General features: G+C 37.6%; 1 protein-coding gene across 7 annotated transcripts in view; it reads left to right on the forward strand.

Moving 5' to 3' along the window:
• The window catches only part of LOC122789190 (coiled-coil domain-containing protein 50-like), a 1862880-nt gene that overhangs the window by 211067 nt on the left and 1631554 nt on the right, over positions 1 to 20259 (forward strand). For all 7 annotated transcript variants that reach the window (XM_044056454.1, XM_044056452.1, XM_044056453.1 and 4 more), the window contains one exon: positions 15213 to 15351. In XM_044056454.1, the coding sequence (XP_043912389.1) occupies positions 15297 to 15351 (55 nt within the window). In that variant the 5' untranslated portion in view covers positions 15213 to 15296. The remainder of the gene's footprint in view (positions 1 to 15212; positions 15352 to 20259) is intronic.

Consider the following 20259-nt stretch of genomic DNA (forward strand, 5'->3'; position numbering starts at 1 on the left):
AGGGCTTAACTTTATCCCTACTTGTGAGAGCAATGTATGTGATACTATTCTGGATTTAAAAGTATTTTGTAGAAATATTATGTTGAATTTAGAGTTTGGTAATAGCAATTATGAACAAATGTATCCTTTTAGGAAACAGAGTACTTATGTTCCACAAAATCACCCTTTAGTGGATGCATATTTAAAACTCACAGAAGATGAAATACATAAATTCCATCACAGTAAAGGTAGTTTCAAGAAATCTAATAAAAGGAGGAATAATTTGAGTTGTAAGGAAAGAGAAGCACTTGGGCAGTTACCAGTGGCGGCTGGTGACTTCAAATCAAAGGGGGGCTGCAGGAGACAGCTGAATGAGTGGGGTCAATGGGAAGGGGTGTGGTCAACTAGAAAGGGGTGGAGCTATGCTCAAAACCACAACTAACTAACTAAATACACTGCCCAGGGTGCCAAACAGTCATTATGAGAGTCCAATCAAGACAAAATGAAGTGTAGAGGAATAAAAATATTTAAGTGCATTGGCTGCATGACAGCTTACTTAATATCTAGATGGAAACAAAAAGATTGTGAGGCATGAAAAAATAAATTACTTTTTAAATACATTAATGGAATGCCAGTCAAAATCAAGTAGCACTCAACTCAAACCACTTCTTGCATTGCAGTTCTAATTATAATTTATATTCAGCTTTATTAAAGTACCAAGTAACACGTTGAAAGTAGAAATGTCTGATGCCCCCACTTGTAAAAATGTTTCTTAACCAAAAAAAGACCTGCTGCCCAACAACTATCTACTTGTTTCATGGGGAAAACATGATCAAAGTAAAAAATGAAAAGCAAACAAGAAATAAGCTCAAGATACATTGCTTAAAAGGATTACTGTACAGGTTATGGACTACACGATTGGCATTCTGTTTAGTTTACGGGTAAAGCCTGCAGAGATGACTGGAAGTCTCCAAGTGTAATGAGCTTCTTAAAATAATGTAATCTGTCCTTTATTACAAATACTGTCATATGCATTTCAATACCCAAGGCTTATACATTATCTAGTTAAGTATTCTCTACATGGCAGCAACAGAAAGACTTTCAATGTTGGCAATTCTTTAACAGTATGCTTATTGAAGCTTACTTGCATCTTACGATCTCAGCCAAGCTTACCTGATGGTCATTAAAGTATTGTTACTTAAACACAGAGCAACAGGGACTTTGAGTAATAAGCATAAATCAACAGTACAAAAAATATGACAGAAACCAGACCATTCTGCAAAAATCAAGGACAGATGAAAAGCCACTCTAGTACTTGTGTCTACCTTGGATGGGGGGGATACTCTGCACATTTATACTGCATAACTATTCCTTGCCTTGCTTCGACACATCCAGAGTCACTACATGGGGGAGTGGAGTGCAAGAAGTATGTCACAATTTGAAATGTCTCTAGCTGACTGTGATGGCCCTGACACATTTTCATAGATTCATAGGTTACTACTAAGCTAACTGCCCTTGCGAGCCATTGTAAGCCTAGCCAATTACCCCTTGTGAGACTCAAACCCTGCACCTTCTGTTTGTAAGGCAAACACCTTAACAGTTAGGCCACCCTCCCACCTATTTGTCATACCTCCCACCCATTTGTCATACCTCTCAACCTCAGAGCAAGAAATCTGGACAAAGCCATACAAAGAAGTGGGACAAAGGCCCAAAAATAAGGACAATTTTTAAATATTGCTCTTATAAACTTAGAAAGATAATATAATAGGTCTTGCATTAGTATGAATTTTCTGAGTGGTATGAAATCTGAAACTCAAATGTCTGTCATTATTTTCTAACTTCAGTCTTTAATGATTTGTCACTAATTTGCCAAAGAAAAACACAATTTTGCCAAAAAAAAAAAAACACAATTTTATGAAAAATGGACCAAAAATGTTCTGTAAAAATATAAAATAGCCACACAATACAGCTGGGAACCTGTCAAAGAAGGGACACTTTAATATTAGTACTGCTAACTTGAGCAGTTGACAAAATAAAAGAATCTACATGCATTTCTGAAATAAAAGTAATCTATAACTCTGATTATTACAGTTATTTCTTAATTGTAAACCCTCCATGTTTTCTTCCAAAATTACTATTTTGCGGAGGGATTATTAGGAAGAAGAGGAACATTTTGAGCCAAAATCAGGGACAGTTGAGAGGTTTGGCTATGCCTAATTCTATAAAGCAATTTATTTGCATGTACCTCTCAACCTGTTAATGCAATAAATCTGGACAAGGCCAAATATACTGGGGGAACATATAAACAGTACTAAAACTTGCTCTTGTATAAACCGAGACAGTTGATAAGAACAGGTCTTACTTTAGCATGCATTTTTCTGAAGGTTATGAAGTCTGAAACTCAGTGTGTCATTATTTAGTGACTTATTTCCTAAATGATTTGCCAGAAAACCACAAATTTTATGAGGAACAAACCAAAAATAAGAAGCAAAAATCTATTCATTCTTTGAAAATCTGGACAGTTGGGAGGTATGGTTCAGCTGGGGCTGTCTTTAAGTTTGCCACCCTTCCCCCTCACAAAATCATGGTCGAATGAGCCTCCCCCTGCAGCCATTCCAATGATCCATTACTTGACTATTTCACTCCATTTACCATAAACACTAATGTGCATACTGATTTACTTCTATGATGAGTTGGACTTCATTTGAAAGTTTTATTTTGCATTTTACAGCACAAACACTAAGACATCTGCTAAACAAACTTAGCATTAAAACTTCTCTGCCCTTGAAACTCACATTCATTGAAACAGCTTGAAACCCACATTCAAAGAGAATACATTTTGCCAGTGGCAGAACTGCCCAATTCAGAACATCTTTCCAGTAAACAATGAAACAAAATGCATGCACCCATAACAACAAAACTGCCCAGTTCAGAACATTTCCATCATAAAAGTCTACTCAAACTTCTACAGTCCACCATTATCAATAAATATGCAAAATTCTAAAGTCCACCATTATCAGTAAATATGCACAATTCTACAGTCCACCATTATCAGTAAATATGCACACTCTCTGAAGAAGTAAAAAAGTCATCTAAATAATTCCACATTAAATAAATCTGTAACTAATGAAGAGGTTGCTGCTAGCAAACACCTTTATATTTCATGGTTTCATCGAAAAATAAAGTGTCTGATGCCCCTGAGGAATACATTGCCTATATTACATTAAAAATGATAAGCTAGTAATATTGCAATAGGAAATGGATAGCAAACCGATAACAGGCTCATAGTTAGTATCTTAACTTTTTCAGTATGGCAGCATTCACCCCTTGTGGGAGTAGAACCAACAACCTTCTGCATCAAAAGCAAGTACACAACCTGTTGTGCTATTAACAATGCAAGCTGACTTAGCATAAGCAGCACTAAACTTCTCTTCCCCTGCAGCTCTCAGCTCCTTGTAAAATCTACTCAATACTCGACTGCATCTCAACTTCGCAACACAAGAAATCTGGAAAAAGCCAAATTTAATGGGGGGGGGGGGTCAAAAGCCCAAAAACCAGGGACACATTAAACATTGCTTGTATAATCTTGGAAAGTTGCTAGAATAAAATGCTGTGTAGGTCCCTATGCAAAAGAGTCAGAGCAACATAGCACTATGCCAAATCACCTGCTTTGTGAAAGAAAAATGCTGTGTTACCACCATACATTTTACTGCCAAGGTCCCTGTGCAAAACAGTCAGAGCAACATACCACTACGCCAAATCAGCTGCTTTGTGAAAGAGCGGAAGACTGAAACTTAAATGGCTATCATTTAATAAATTCAGTTCTCACCATAGCTGTCAACCTCTTAGCACAAAACACCTGGACAAACCCTACAGCCCTCAAACATATTCGGTGAATTCAGTTCTTGCCATAGCTGTCAACCTTAGCACAAAAAACCTAGACAAAGACAATAACAGGGTATTACAGTCCCAAAAATAAGGACAAATTTAAAATATTCATCTTATAAACTTAGAAAATTGCTAGAATAAAAGGTTGTGTTACTATATATTTTCTGAAGAGTATGAAGTCTGAAATTCAAATGCCTGTCAATTTTACTTCTGACGGAACAAAAACAATTTTCAGCAAAGGCCCAGGGAGAAATACTGCAGACACATGTCTTTGTAAAATGGCAGGACACCAGAGCAAATCCACACAAACACAGGGATGAGAATGGGATTCCTTCTCTTTATTTACAAAGGAACATAATAAAGAGTATACTTACTTTAGTTCTGCACCTTCACTCTGTTCTTCTTCTAACTTCTTTTCTTTCTTCTTTTAACTTCTTTTCTTTCTTCTTCTTTCTTCAGTTCTTCTTCTTATGTTCTTCCTTCAGGCTTCACTGCTTCAGCACAGGCTGCACAGCACAGCTGACAAAATATATAGCGCCCAAAAAAAATTAAAATCCACAATGGCAATTGAAATAATCGTTCCTTCCCGTGTGACTGACTCAGACAGTCACAGTCACGAATCAATACACAAGCTGACTATCTGATTGATTCTCACTCTTTTCCCAGCACATAAAGCCCGGGAAGAGAGCAACAACCAATCGGCAGCATTTAGCCCAGCAAGCACGTCATGACGTGCCTGCGGACATCGCAGCCCGGTTCTTCCAATTCTATGCGGTTTGGAACCACATAGACTTCTGGGCATCACAATGATGCCTTAATTACTCCACTGGGCTGCAAATAAAACCAAAAAAAAAAATCTATTTAAAACCGCCGCAATCAAAGTGCGAGTCACGGACTCGGAGAGATGCATTTAACCAAAAAAATACATCTGCTAGTACTGTCACACAAAAAAAAGGTACTTTTTTTTTTTTTTTTTTTACATTTTCTTTGTTTTTAGATGAGGGGGCTGCAGTCCGGCTGTCCAATGCCACGAGCCGGACCTGGCAGTTACAATGAAATGATAGTGATTTATTCCTGCGGACAAAGGAGGCCCTGTTGTAATAATGGATTATGAGCAATATGTTGAAGCCATTGAAAGGATGTTATCGGACAGTACGTTTTATAGTTTTATTACTATAATGCAAGTACATCAGATTATCAGTTTAATTTCTACTATGTTATCTGATAACTTTAAAAGTGGACTTTATTCCTGTGAAACATAGATATTTACAGGTAGAGAATCCTCTGATTCCTGTTATACAGGGCTTACCTAAGGTTCACAAAGATGGACTTAGACCACCCATGAGACCAATAGTAGCAGGTGGTGGATGGGCGACGGAACCCATGTCCATATACATAGAAAAACATATTCGACCAATCATAGATGAATGTAGGACAGTCTTAAGGGACACTAAACAATTCCTTATTGATTTATATGAACATGTGAGTAGCTCTGGGACTGCTGGAGAAATCATTTTTGTTGCACTAGATGTCCAGTCACTTTTCCCTATAATGTCAAACTCATTGGGTTATCTCTTACATATATGATTACCTGTCTAGTGGAAGTGATTATGATGAATAAGATACGCTCCACAAAAACCAATAAAACAAGAAGCGATGTCCTGGGCGTCCAGAAGCTTAGTTGTATGTATTTCAAGTTGGAATCCTTTATTTTTATTTTTATTGGAATTTGTGTGAGCAATAAAGCTTCTGGACGCCCAGGACATCGCTTCTTGTTTTAGTGATTATGATGAAGTTAAGATAGATTTAATTTGTCAGTTTTTAGAGACTGTGCTGGAGAAATAAAATTTTTACATTTAATGAACAGATTTACATCCAAATGATGGTGTTTCCTGTGCCAATAGCTACGCCAACATGTTTTTGGCTCATTGGGAAAATATTTCTTTGTTTCCACTAGAGGTATTCATACAATGTGTACCTTTTTATCATCGTTTTGTGTATGATATTTTTCTTTTGTGGACAGGAAGTCAAGAGCAACTATTGAACTTTGTTAATAAGATGAATAATCTTACTAGTTTCTTGAAATTTACTATGACGTCTTCGGACGTGAGGATAGAATACCTAGATGTGTTAGTTGAAAAATTACCTAATGGCCTGATAATACAGGAATTTTTAGATAAACATGTTGTAGAAATTCACTTTTGGCCAGAACTAGTATGCATCCAGGGTATATTTTTAAAAATTTAATCAGGGGTCAAGGAGATAGAGCATCCAGACTTAACCCTACAGAGGAAGGCTTTGTTATGGAAATGAATTGTCTAGAGGATAGACTTATGAACAGAGGATACGAGAAACGTGAGATTAAAGAGAATTTAACATCAATTAGTGATTGGAGGAAAAACAGGGCACAACCATATTTTGGACCAACAGGAGTGGTTGAACAAGTAACTACACCCAGTCTTATAAATAGTTCCCTAAAGATTCCACTTTTTTATACTAGTGATAACAAACAACTTGCATATAATTTTAGTAAGAATTGGTCTATTTTAACAGTTAATTCAGATATAAATGAAATACCAAGGGACAGACCCACGTTCTCTTACAAAAACAAGAAGAATTTGAAGAAGCTACTTTGTTATAACAGTGGTATGAAAGATATAGGAGATGCGAACACATCAACGCAACCCTGTGGGAGATGTAATTACTGCCCGTATATAAACACTAGTAGTACCTTCATACACCCAGATACACATACGAAATTTGCTTTTAAGACAGCAGCAACATGTCTTACACCCCACGTAGTATATTTAGTGGAGTGTGAACTCTGTCATTCATTTTATATAGGAAAGACAGATCATGTCCTCAAAGACAGGATAAGGGAACATCTTTATAACATTTGGATTAAATCTGAGTGTAATGCACCGTCCAAACATGTTATGATTTCAGGAGAAGGGCATAGTTTTACTTTTAGGGTGATAGATATCACAAAACCTAGTATTAGAGAGGGTGATATTCGGAATTTTACAGAAAGTGGGGAGGTCAACTGGATTATTGCCATGAGAGCAGACATAGGGAAGAGGGCTCAATGAAAGAGCCTCTATAAAACCTCTTTTACAGAGTAGGAGAATTAATAAATGAGTTTTTATAGTACGTGTATGTATATGTATGTATATATATATATATTTTTTTAATGTATCAATTTATATTAGATGTAGTTATGAATTTGTTTTTAATCATATGTTTATATTGCATGTATGAATTCATATTAGATGCATATATGAATTATGTTTATACTTTTTTAGCATAAGAATCGCTTTTTATATTTTTCTGAGCTTTATGCCTTTAACTTAATTGCTTAGATAGAAGCTTGTCTATGATTGAACATAGGACGTTTGAATTTATTTAAATCGGATTATGTATGTTGAATTGTATTAAGGTCTGATGAAGTTATTAAACGAAAGCGCTCACCAATGTTTGTGACTTTGTTCGAATACATTTTATGTTATATTGACTTGACAGTGCCTGGTCATCTTTGACTGTTTGATTTATTTTATTTATTTTGTGGTATGGAGACATTCACCCTGTGGAGTATGTACATTTTTTCGTGCTAATTACTGCTTCACTACATGTTATTTGACAGTGAGTCCTAATGTGTTTTGTAGTGCAATGTAGATGCATTCTCAGTAAATGTGAGTTACAAGGGAATAGGAAGTTTGTCATTGCTCATGCTAAATCTTTTTTTTCAGAGTTTTCAAGTGTTTCAGCTACATCCAGAGCCATCTGAGCTAAGAATGTTATTTTTACAGTGCCCTGTAATGGAGCAAACACCTAAACAGTAAAATTTCCCTATAAAGTTAGGATTAGGCCTGAAATCTGTTAGACAGCAGGGCATTTAGTGAAATTAAGCTTAGTGGAGCTAGCCTGTGCATTGAGTAGCACTACCATATCCCAGAATTATATATAATCTTGCCCTTAACCCAAGAAACTAACCCAGGAACCCCCTGTTAAAACCCTATCCTTAATCCTAAACAGCCTATGTTGTTACAGGACCAGACAATGTGGCTATGCAATTTCCAAATGCCTCTGTGGCCAGCTTCATAGATTTGGGCATCCTAAGGTAATGTAGCAATTGTCTCATTTTCTGACAACCAGGTAATGATTCAAGAAAATAATGCAGTATGTGAGAGATGTTAATATACAATTTCCTTGGAGACAAAAATCTTCCATGCAAATAAGGTTGGCAAGAATACCCACGCTAGACCCCTTGCATATCACTCGCCACACACAGATTGTCTTATGCTGAAGTGCTTAAAAGAAACCTTACCAAATCTCAGACCCCTCCATAGCTCCCTAACAGCAACACTGCTCCTCCTCAGTCACTAAAACACACACATCAAAAGCAGTACATAACATCTCACAAAACCCTACATCCAGTAGTCCCCCAAGATCAAAGCCCATATAGCAATCATATACTTTGCCTAATACTCTTGTCATTGGGGACTCCTTTCTGCAATGCACAGATGTCCCACTGACCAGGTTAGTCAAGAAGGGAACAGTTTTCTATCTAGAGCCAGGATTTGCAATATTATGCAATCACTTTAAGTTAATGCATCTCTGGTAACAGTATGATTCTATCATAGTCCATGTGGGTAAAAATGACTCGAGATGCACCTCACTGGATTATGAAAAGAGACATGATGGATCTCTTGGAAAATGTGTCACAGACTGGTATGAGCCTGCATTGAGCATTCTGCCTTCACCAAGGATGGTGCTACACTATGAACATAAATTGGCTTAGTTTCTGGCTTTACTCCAGGGGATCTGATCTCTATCAGAATGGGAGGACATGGACAACAGACCTTGTTGCTTTGCCAAGGATGGGCTGCACCTGTTCCCCTAAGCTTTTAGATACTGGCTAAAATTTTATCTGCCCCTTAAAGTGTTTTTTTAGGCAATGCCAAAAAGGGTAAACTGCCAACCTAGCAAAAAAGTCTGCAGGCAAGCTTAAAGTGTTACTGCTCAAGTCTAGGAGCCTAAACAAAATAACTCAATACTGTTTAAGCACTTCTCACTCTGGAGAACGTAGATCTCTGTGCTGTTATAGAAACTTGGTTTAAAGCCATATAAAGTACTCCAATTTAAGGCTATAGTACCTTCCCCACATTTAGACCAACAACAGCACAGACTGAGGCAAAAGGTGGAGGTTTCTTGATATACTTTAGCAAAAAACATAGCTCGAGGTTGGTTAAACAGGATGATAGCATGGAGCTCCCACAGATAAGTTCTCTCACCATATCCTGACGAGCTACAAGTTACCTTCTCTGCCCCTAGTAAATCATGATTCTTACCAAAACCTATTGGAGGCACTCGCCAAACACTCTAGTCGTTGATGACTTTAACTACCCCTCTATAGACTAGAAAACCTACACTGCCTCAAACTCAACAGTCACAATGTTTCCTTGACTTTATTAACACAAACTCTCTGGAACATGCACACCCCAACCAGAGGATCAAACATACTGGATCTGGTACTTGCCAATGTGGGAGTGTGCTGCCCCCCCCCCCCCCCCGGTTGTGTTCTCACTAATCAGATCAGATCACAAAGCTGTTTCTCTTGAAGTGAAACTTAACCTGTTTAACCTGGAAAACTGAGCTAAACCAGTAATGGTCAGGAACTATTCTAAGGCAAACTGCATCCTATTAAGTGAAAGTTTGTCAAAATTCAAGACTTCCCCTATCCCTGAGAACACAACTACGTATGCAAAATTATTCACAGAGTCCCTAAAACATGTGAATAGTTGCATTGAGGCTGTCTTACCAACCAGAAGTACTCAAAACAAACACTAAAAATAAACCCCACTGGTGGAATCCACAGTTAAACAGGATATACAATAAAGGAAGAGGTCTAAGTCCAACAAGGCCAAATGTGAGGTCAGGCTAGCCTAATAGGGGAATGACTATAGGCCTTCTTCAACAATGTCCAGAACCTCAAAGGTAACCCATAGCAGTATGCTGAACTGTTGGTAAGTGGTACCACCTTCACCAATCAGGGTGATGTAGCAACTCTACTGGCTGATAAATTTGGCTCAAACCTCACTTCCCCCCTTCCCACCCCATCTCCATCAGGTAAAATCCCCTCCAACATGCTTCCCCCACCTATTAGCAGGGACCAGGTGTTGGCAGCATTTACTAAAGCAAAGAACACTGCCTCTGTGGTAACCAACAACATCTCTGGTTGTGTCCTGAACAGTCAAATACACACCCTATCAGAACCATGAGGCACTTTTCAGCTGCAGCATGGAAATGGACTACATTCCAAGTGAACACAGGACCACAACAGTCATTCCCTTCTCAAGGGCAGACCATCAGCCAACCCAGGGAACTACAGACCCAACAGCCTAGTGAGCCCAATAAGCTTAATTTGCAAATCCATGGAATGAATTATCATGGAAATGATAAACATTGTCGTTGACAACCGACAGATACTGTACGTCTCAATTTGGCTTAGTTAAGGGAAGGTTGTGCCTACGTAAACTAGTGGACTTCTTTGAGAGGGTTACATAGGCAATGGACGAGGGTGAAACAGTGCATGCTGCAAAGCTTGACCTGCCCACGGTGTTCGATACAATACCCCACTCAGGGCTTTGTTGATGCACAATTTGAGCTAGGCATAAATCCCTGCATAACTTGCTTGATTTGATGTCTGGCTGACAGACAGGATCCATGAAGTCAGGATCAGTGAGAATACCTCCACCAAGAGATGAGTCACCAATGGAGTAACACAAGGCTCCATGCTGGGCTCCCTCTTGTTGCCAGACATTCAAGACCTCTGGCTCACCAAGTTCACAGATGATTGTAAACTGAGAGCTATAATACATTTTCCCTAAGACACCAATATCTTGCAAGAGGGTTTGACACTGACAGATGACTGGTGTAATAGCCATGCCCTAAAACTCAATCCCATCAAATTAATTATAATGCCATTTGGGAATCAGCCAATCCAAGTTGATTACTACATTGATAAAACACCCTTCAGAGTTGACCCAATAGTAAGGGAGCTGGGATCATATGAAGACTGCTATCTGGCCTTGTCCAACATGTAGATAACATAGTAAGAAAGTCATTCTGTGTTGCCCAACTTATAGGTAAGGGTATGGTACTTGTAAGATACCAAGGTCCAAGGAAGTTGTATTACCACTCTACTCAGCTCTTATCAGACCTGTCATTAAGTACAATGTCCCCATTGGCTTGTACCTAAATAGATGCTTGCAACAATTGGAATGCCCACAAAGGTTTCTCACCAGCAGAATTCAGGGCATACATACTCTGTCCTACAATGATCACCTAAAGGCTCTGTCTCTGTATTCAGTCTCCTACAGGTTGCCGAGAGGGAATCTTTACCTGGCTTGCAGGGCTTCCTCAGACCCATCCTTAATGGATCTGTTGCACATGCACAAAACAAATGGCACCAGAAACACTTGATTCAGGGATCTGAACTTCGCTTATGATATGTCATTACAGCACGTTCTGTTTATATGTGTCCCAAAGAGTACACACTTTATAGAACAGACTCCACATCCCTGTAAAACCAATATCCCTGACCCTATTCAAACAAAACCTTGACAATTTGATTGGAAATTAGAAATGTACCCCCCCCCCCCAAGTCTGTCCCCTTTGTCCTTTATGGATATAGGCTGTCAGTAAGAAAAGTATTATCCTAACTAACACCTCTAACCCCTTACAAATCCTTTAGTTATCTCCCTATTATCATGTCCTTCTTCATATAGACACCAACAATACTCTGGACCCAAATGGTTTAGGGGTGAGCAGCTAGGGTTGTAAGGGCTGTAGTGGTCATTGGCTTAGTAGTACTCTGTGACTTTTATTTAGCAAACAGTTGCCTGTTATTTCAAATTTTACAACAAATTTCAATTAAATTCAAATCGCTGTAAAAAGTGAAAAAGAAAATAGTGTCCCATCTGAGATGTTTTAACAGTCTTTGGAGATAAAAGGGGAGAGCTAGCTACGTAATGGGATACTGGTATGTCTGTGGGGCTGTCCATTACTCTTCTTAGGGACCCATTAGACCATGTTCTCCCTCTGCTGAGAAGCAATAAATATTAAAAGGGTTGCTAAACAAGGATTCTGTGTTGCATAAGCTTTTTACTCTCTCAATGGAATCATGGCCTGATACTATAAGAAATAATACAGATTTAATAGGTTTAAGATAATCGCATTGTATCATAGATAATGCTCTTCACAGATGATTTTACAATGACGTTTACCAGTATGGAGTCTTTCTTTAAAGAAGCAAAGTATAAAAATAATAGTTATATTTCTGGAATGCAATTTTAATAGTAATGAAACAAAATGTATAATTATGAAACCAAAAGTTTAAAAGATAAAAATATATTATTATTGATGGAGAAAAATGAATTAGTGGGGAATAACCGTGTCATTAGCTATAGATATATATTTTGGAAATAAACATACATAAAATTATATAAGAACTAAATTGGCTAGAAGAAACAAAAACATTTTTCACATTTGAAGGCAGATTATTACTTATTAAAATAATATTAATACCACAATTCTTATATTTTATTCAAAAATAGCTTTAACCCAGTGTAACATTCAGATTCAGTAAACATAATTAATAATAACCTGACTTTAGTAGCCTAATAAGCCAAGGATATCTTACACAAAGGTATGGAGTCATTGAGGTCTAGGATTTCAGAAGATAGGAAGCTATATCACAGCTTCTAGTCTTAAAACTATTATACAAGACATAGGGTTGGGAGATGGCAATAATGTTTAAGATGTTGTCGGATCAGATAGGTTCCCAGGTTGGCATTTAACTTGAGGCCATGGGATTAAACAGCTGTCCTAACTGTGGGTTTACCATCAGGTCCCATGGATGATCTCTCCTTTAGGGGGGAGGTGGGGAGAGTTGCACACTGAACCTGTCCCAGTATGTTGGCAATGTCTGTAGGATCAGTAATCTTCACATCATTTTGAACTAATTCTGAGCATATCTTTTCTTCTCTTTTTTTTTTTTTTTTTTTGGGGGAAGGATGAGGACAGCCAGATTAGATAGTTTGTGATCAGATCTCACCAGTGGAGTATACTTGGGGTGCTGAACATTGTGCTCCCATGTTCGTGATGATGAGATCAAGTATGTTCTCGACTAGTTGTTCCATGGCATTTAAGTCACCTAGTATGATGGTGTTTGGAGATACATTTATCCCCTCAGTGTTTTCAGTGTCCTTGATGAATATGGATACCTAGTGCTGGGGTGCTCTCAGGAGCCTTGAACCAGGTTTCTGTCACTATATCTCACAGACATAAGGTACAGGGTTTAATTCTCAGCATGAGGTAATTGGCTAGGCTTAAAATGGCCCACAAAGGCATCTAGCTTAGTATTTACCTATGGACGAACAATGAATACGAGGTTAATTAAAAAAATACATTTACAATTGTTTAATGTTAATAAATCAAAAATAACCAAGTGAAATGAAGAAGGGATAGTCAGAAAGTTTTGGTTATTGATATGAAATTAATTTCAGTGCAATAAAATCAGTATGTTTAATTCCAAATATCTACCAAATACACTAAAGACTATTAAAAACTACATATATAGACACATCCATTGAACATTTTGGTTATTTACTATATTTCCATTGGATTGTATATAGGTTTATTAGAAACTGCAAATGAAACATGATATTAAATTTAAGAGAAATGAAATGCTTAGGTTGATATAATTGTAAGGAAGGAATAAATGTTAAAAAAAAATTCAGAAAATAATGTGGGGAATATAATATATTAAGTGGAAGTTGGCTAACTACAAATCATAAGAGAATACATATTTAAGGGAGCTGAAAGCTTTTCAGAGTCCTCCTTAAAAATGCATAAAATTATTAGAGTACATAAAAGAGAACTTACATAGTCAATAGTAAATTTAACATCTAAATTGTATAAAGTAAGAGAACAATATTCATATTCAGTATATAATTATTGTACACAAATACATAAAAATGGAATTTACTTTAAAATAATCATTATTTTGGAGAATATATACATGGAAATTCTTGAGTAGAACATTTTATACCTGCATAAAATAACTTGAATCACAAAAATAAATTTAATTAAAGTTAAGTAAATAAAAGTTGTATATGTTGAAGACATTAAATGTAGATGCAGACTGGGAACGCATGTTTGTTGAATGTACAGAATAAAAATTATTGGAAGCAAATACAAGCACTTGGCCGGGCATTACGTACAGACAATTTTTAAGCTTGCAAAAATATGATTTTATATAATCTAATACCAGCAGGTGTAAATGCTAATAATTACCCCCTTATTTCAAAAATATTATAGCAAGAAAAATAGTAACAAGAAACCATCAAAAGAAACTGAACCTAAATTTACCCAATGTCTATTACTCCTTCAGAAAGTCAATGATAAAAATATGGATTAATAAGTTGGAAAAATAAAAAGAAAATTAAATTCTGGCCAAAACTAACAACATATTAATTATGACAGTTGTGCCACATCAAATGAATAAAGGATTTTTATATGTAATATACATTAAATATTGTTTTTTTGAGAACATGTGCATATTGTACAGTTTCTGTTGATCAATAGTTAGTGAAATAGTTTCATTTAAAAATGGATGTGTTGCAAACAGCACCACAAGTTGTACCATGAACCTACTTTTAAATACATGTAATTACTTTGATATTACAATCCATACAGCTTTTTTTGGAAAAAAATGTGTGCACCAGCAATAAGTTAACTAAATTCATAGAACATGTATAAGTGTAATAACACACAAAAGTTGTCTGAACAATAGTTCAGTGATCTGTTTTGTATGGCACCAAGTTGCTGAGGCAAATGACAAAAGCAATTTTTGAGTAATACTACCTGTAAGGAAACAAAAAAAAGAGAAGTCAAGAACTGCAAAAGATTTTTAGAAGTGGCCACTATTACTGTGGAGTTCTTGGGCTGGGGACCTTGTACCTAAGTGAAGAGTCTGCCCTCTGAGACTGGGGACATGTTATCCCACTGATTATCTATCTGTTTTGGTATAATTGTGAGAACAGAAGTATATCCTTAGTGCATATAAAGTCATTATTGTCAGTTTTGCTGCCTCAATTAACTTAGATCATTATATAACTGGATTCAATAAAAATACACATTTTCAATAAGAATATAGCATGTTTTTTGTCTGTCTTTAGAAACTGTTAATTTTTATATGTTGCTGTGTGGCACTGTAAGTTGTCTTTAATAAGAAAATGGTGATCAGTAGATAAAATATTTATATATTTATTTGTTGCTTCTAGGTAGCAAACCAAGCATTAATAATGCTCAGCTGATGAACTAAGCAGCAGCAGTGGTGGCAGTGGTTCAAGGGATAAGGAGACAAGATGCAGAGTGGGATAAAGGATGTCGACCAAGCACACCTGCCACAGGTTCAAGATGGTAAACCTAGAATACACTTCTTTATTAACCTGCAGATTAGTATTATTTTTAAATTCATTTTGATGCTGCTGTTCTTGTTTACTTAACCTAAAGTCTTGCCTACTGGTTGACAAAGACTCCTGTCTTGCTCTGACACAACCTTTGAACGATAAAACCTACAGCACCTGGTATCATTATTTTACTATTGCCATTACAACTGGTTATGTATGTAGTCATTTCCTCTGATGAGTGACTATCCATTGAATTTATTCTGTGACTTCTGCAGTTCACAATAGCTTATAGTGTGATAGAAGACATAGAGCTGTCTTCTGTCTCCTGCTTAAGTGATCTTTAGTTAGCTGCACTTTGAATGTGGCAATAATTCATGTAAGGAATTATGTTAAGGTTTGAGATCTTAGTTTAACATGAGCCCAATATGGGTAGTTTAAGTACCAGTTATATTAAATGAAGGGGGTTGATTCTGTAGTGCAGTGAATCTGATAAGCAACTAAGCAGAAATCTTACTGAGCTGCATATTAGATCATTATTAGTCTACAGAAATGATGATGAGCAAAAGGTATGCACTCCTTTTATTTCATAACTATAGAAAATGCTTTGCCCATCTTTAATTTAGCCGGTTTAATCTTAACTGCATTTGATTCATCAGCATCAATTTCTTGTCAGTCTTCACTTTAAATTTAGTTAATTATTAATTGAGTAAATAGACTGGCCCAAACACCATGAGAACAAAAATGTTGTGCGTTGGTCATTGGTTTGTATATTAGCAGACAATTTGCAAAACACAAGAAAATACATCAAATGATTATGCTAGATCAACAGTGCTAGTCATTGATTGCATATATAGCATGATTTACAAAACACAGGATGCATGTGGTAGTGTATAATGTGAGAGAAAATAAAGCAGGAAAAGCACAATGGAAAATCATCCTACAAGTAAGAGCAGGGCATCCAGGTCCAAGGAGATCATTGTTCTGATGCATTAGGCTCTCATCGGACCAATAATCAAGTACAGCGTACCTTTTGGAATATACCTTACTAGGCACTTGCAACAACTTGAGAGACTGCAGAGGTTACTCACAAACAAAATGCACGGAGTAAACAGTAAGTTCTATACAGACCATCTCAAAGCCCTATCTCCGTATCAGTCACCTATAGACTACTGGGTGCCGATCTATATTCAGCCTTCAAGACATCGTGTGATCCCACACTGATGTCTTTGTTGCACATCCATAAAACAAGTAGCATCAGAAATACCTGTTTTAAGGACCTAAGGATTGTTTGCAACATGTTCATGTTCATGTTGGAGGGGCAAGTTTTTGTCTCAAAGATGACCCGTTATCTGGAACAGACCTCTCATCCATGTGAAGTAAAGCTCATCCCTAACCCTATTCAAACTCAGGTTTGACAAATGGATAGAAAATCACACATTTACCTCTGGTTTGGCACCTGTCATGTCGGTTATAAGCCTATATCATAACCATAAAATTCATTTTGGTACTGACACATGTCAGCTTTATCTTAGTACATTTGGGGTTGGCACAGCTAGGCTTAAAATGCCTCTGGGGCTGATAGGCTAGTAACCACCTAAGAATCTTTGAGTAGGATCTAGACATATTGGTACAGACTCAGAGATTCTAACAAATCATGCACTAACTTGGGACAGGCCACTGCATAAGCAGTACTCAACAAAGGAGAAGTGTTTATTGATTTTGCAGATTGTAACCAGGGACAGTGTTAGGAAGATTAAAAAAAAAATGTTGAGGAATTCTTAACTTCATGTGCTTTTTTTGAGGAAGCTGTGCTAGAAACAGCTGGTAGATTGGACCTGTCTCTATAGATGGTATCACTACAAGAGCTAAACCATTCTGAGATATGGCAACACTACAGAAGTGGATGAGAATTCTTTTCATTATTGCATTCAGATGTTGCTTTTCAATGCAACACAGAAGATAAGGACAATATGTTTGGTTTGGCAAGCTGGGATGGTGGCTTCTATTTACAAAAAGGGAAGGAAAGGAAGGTCCCCTCCGTCATGGAGGGATCACAGTCTTGGTTACATTTTCAAAGTGTGACACCCAATAGTATGAATCCTGCTACTTTATAAAATGTAAGTGCAATTCAAACAAAAATTCCAAAACTCTATTAAGATTTCAGTATGTGGGGAGGGGGGGGGGGTCTTCAATCACCAGTGTGAGGAAGCTTCATTTTCCATACGCTATGTATTTAATTCTGAGGTTACTGCTGTTTATAGAAGAGGAGTATATTCTATATGATCTCATTTGCAGTTCGTTCATTCTGAGGACTGAAATTATTATTCCTAGAAGTCTGAAATAATAAAATAATAGAAATGAAATAATAGTAATTGAAATAGTAGACATTTTAAATAAACTGTGCAGTCACATGGGTGAGCTTGCAGAGCCAATATCTTGACTTTGTACACATGGCAGCTGGTAACTTTAATAAAGCAGATTTGAAAGTACTCCCACACTACCATCAGTATGTGAATGTTCCTACAAGGGGTGATAATATCCTGGACAAAGTGTACATAAACTTAAAAGCTTATAAGGCAGTGCAACTTCCTCAAATAGGAAACTCTGACCATTATACCATCTTGCTATTGCCAGCTTACAAACCTGCACTGGTTAGACAGAAACCCATGAAGAAACAAATCAGGGTATGGCCTGAGGGGGTTATGGAGGCCCCCTAAGACTGCTTTGAAAGAAACTACAGGGATATGTTCAAAGAGGCAGCCACAGTGAATCAGCATCTGAACATTGATGAATACAATGAAGTAGTAATGGCATATGTTTCAAACTGCATTGATGGGGTAACAAATACCAAGAGTATCACTATTAGAGCTAACCAGAAGTCACGGCTCACCCCAAAGGTATATGAGTTGCTGAAGGAGAGAAATGCAGCTTGCAAGGGCTAAAGACAAAGCAGCCCTAAGTGTATCAGGTAATCTGAGGAGGGTATAAAGGAGGCTGAGGGAGTATGGAAGAAAGGTGCAGAGCCACTTTGAAGACATGAAGGATGCAAGGACACTATGGCAAGGCATACAGGAGATCACTGATGGTCAGCACAGTGTGAGGTCAGCACTGAATTCCTGGACAGTTTGAACATCATCTTTGGTAGATTTGAGGAAAGAATCAACAGGTTGGTACTAAAGCTAGCCACTGATGAGAAGGCTGCAAGTACTCAGCCTCAGCACAGAAGAAGTAAGAAGTGAGCTAAGGAGAGTGAACCCCAGGAAGCTGCTGGACCAGACAACATTCTGGGCAAGTTGTTAAAAGGCTGTGCTGATCAGCTATGCACAGTTCTCAAGGAAATGTTTAATACATCTCGCCATGGTGAAAGTACCCTCATGCTACAGGGAAACTAACATCATCCCACTGTCCAAGAAAACCACTCCCTGCAGACCAGTCGCTCTGACATCCACTGTTATGAAATGTTTTGAGCAAGTGAGCAAAAAGCATCTTTCATCATGCCTACCTACTGGTTTTGACCTTCTGCAGTTTGCGTACAGAGCTAATCAGTCCACGGCTGATGCATATACATTTCCCTTGAGCATTTAGAGGGCAAAGATAACTATGTGAGGATGCTGTTCATAGACTTCAGCTCTGCATTTAATATGGTGCTAAATAATAACATTTTATTTAGAAATTTTAAAAATCAGTAAATAAATATCTCTGTAATGGCTGGCTGGACTGATTAAGGGACCACACAGGGGTGGTTCGGTGAGCAGCATCAATGATAGTGCATCATGATTAACAGGACAGTGTTCTCAGCCCACTGTCTGTGTGTCTCACCATCCACCTACTGACTACTGTGCTACACAAGTCCAACCCATCCATAAAGTTTGTTGATGACACACACACACAGGAGCCCATTACAAAGGGGGGATGAAAGGGCGTACAGAGATGAAGTGGCATTTCTGATCAGTTGGAGTGAGTGGAACAACCTTGACCTGAATGTAAGCAAGACCAAAGAGATTATCATCAACTTCAAGAAAAGGAGGACAAATCACCCAACATTCACGATCAATGGTAAAAGTGTGGAGAGGGTTATGAGTACAAAATTCCTGGGTGTACAAATATCAGAGGATCTTTTGTGGTCAAGAAACACCAGCCAAATAATAAGCAAACCAATGCCTCCACCTTTTAGGTAGGCTGAAAAAAGCTAAGCTAAGCTTCCCCCTCATATTCTCATCACCTTCTATAGAGAGTATCCTCACCTGCAACTTTACAGTGTGGTTTGGAAGCAGCACAGTTGCAGAAACGAAGGCTCTACAAAGAGTGGTGAGGGTTGCAGAAAAGTTACCAGGTTCCAGTCTTCCTTCGATACAAAATCCTTTATTCTGCAAGAAGCATCTGAAAGGCCACCAAAATAATACAGGACAACACACATCCTGCCCATGGACTTTTTAACATCTGGCACTGGCCAGGAGATATTGCAGCATCTGCTGCAAGACTATAAGATTCAATAACATGTTCACAGTGTCTACCCTACTGTGATTAGAACTTCTGAACTCTGGCACTAGTCAAGCGGTCTGGACACACAAGTCAATTTTTATTTAGTTGTGCAATATATACTTCTATATATTTCAAGTAAGTGCAATATTTATTTGTTTATTGGGTCTATATTACCTTATCGAATAATGAAAAGAGCAACTGCTTTTTCATCGATCTGAAAAGGTCGAAACCACTAAAGAGCGAAGAAACAGAACAGTGATTTTTTTCCCCTACACCCCCCCTACTTCAACTATGAGATAGTGGAGGAAACGGCAAAGTTGCAAAGACGGCCCACCGATTTTTTTCCTTGGGAAAAAAATCAATGGCCTGTGTCTTTGTTGTTTGGGAGTTTCGACCTTTTTGGTTTGATGAAAGAGCATTCGCTCTTTTCATCATT

Source organism: Protopterus annectens, chromosome 14.part0, assembly GCF_019279795.1.
Source record: "Protopterus annectens isolate FY-2018-M chromosome 14.part0, PAN1.0, whole genome shotgun sequence".
Classification (NCBI taxonomy): domain Eukaryota; kingdom Metazoa; phylum Chordata; order Ceratodontiformes; family Protopteridae; genus Protopterus; species Protopterus annectens.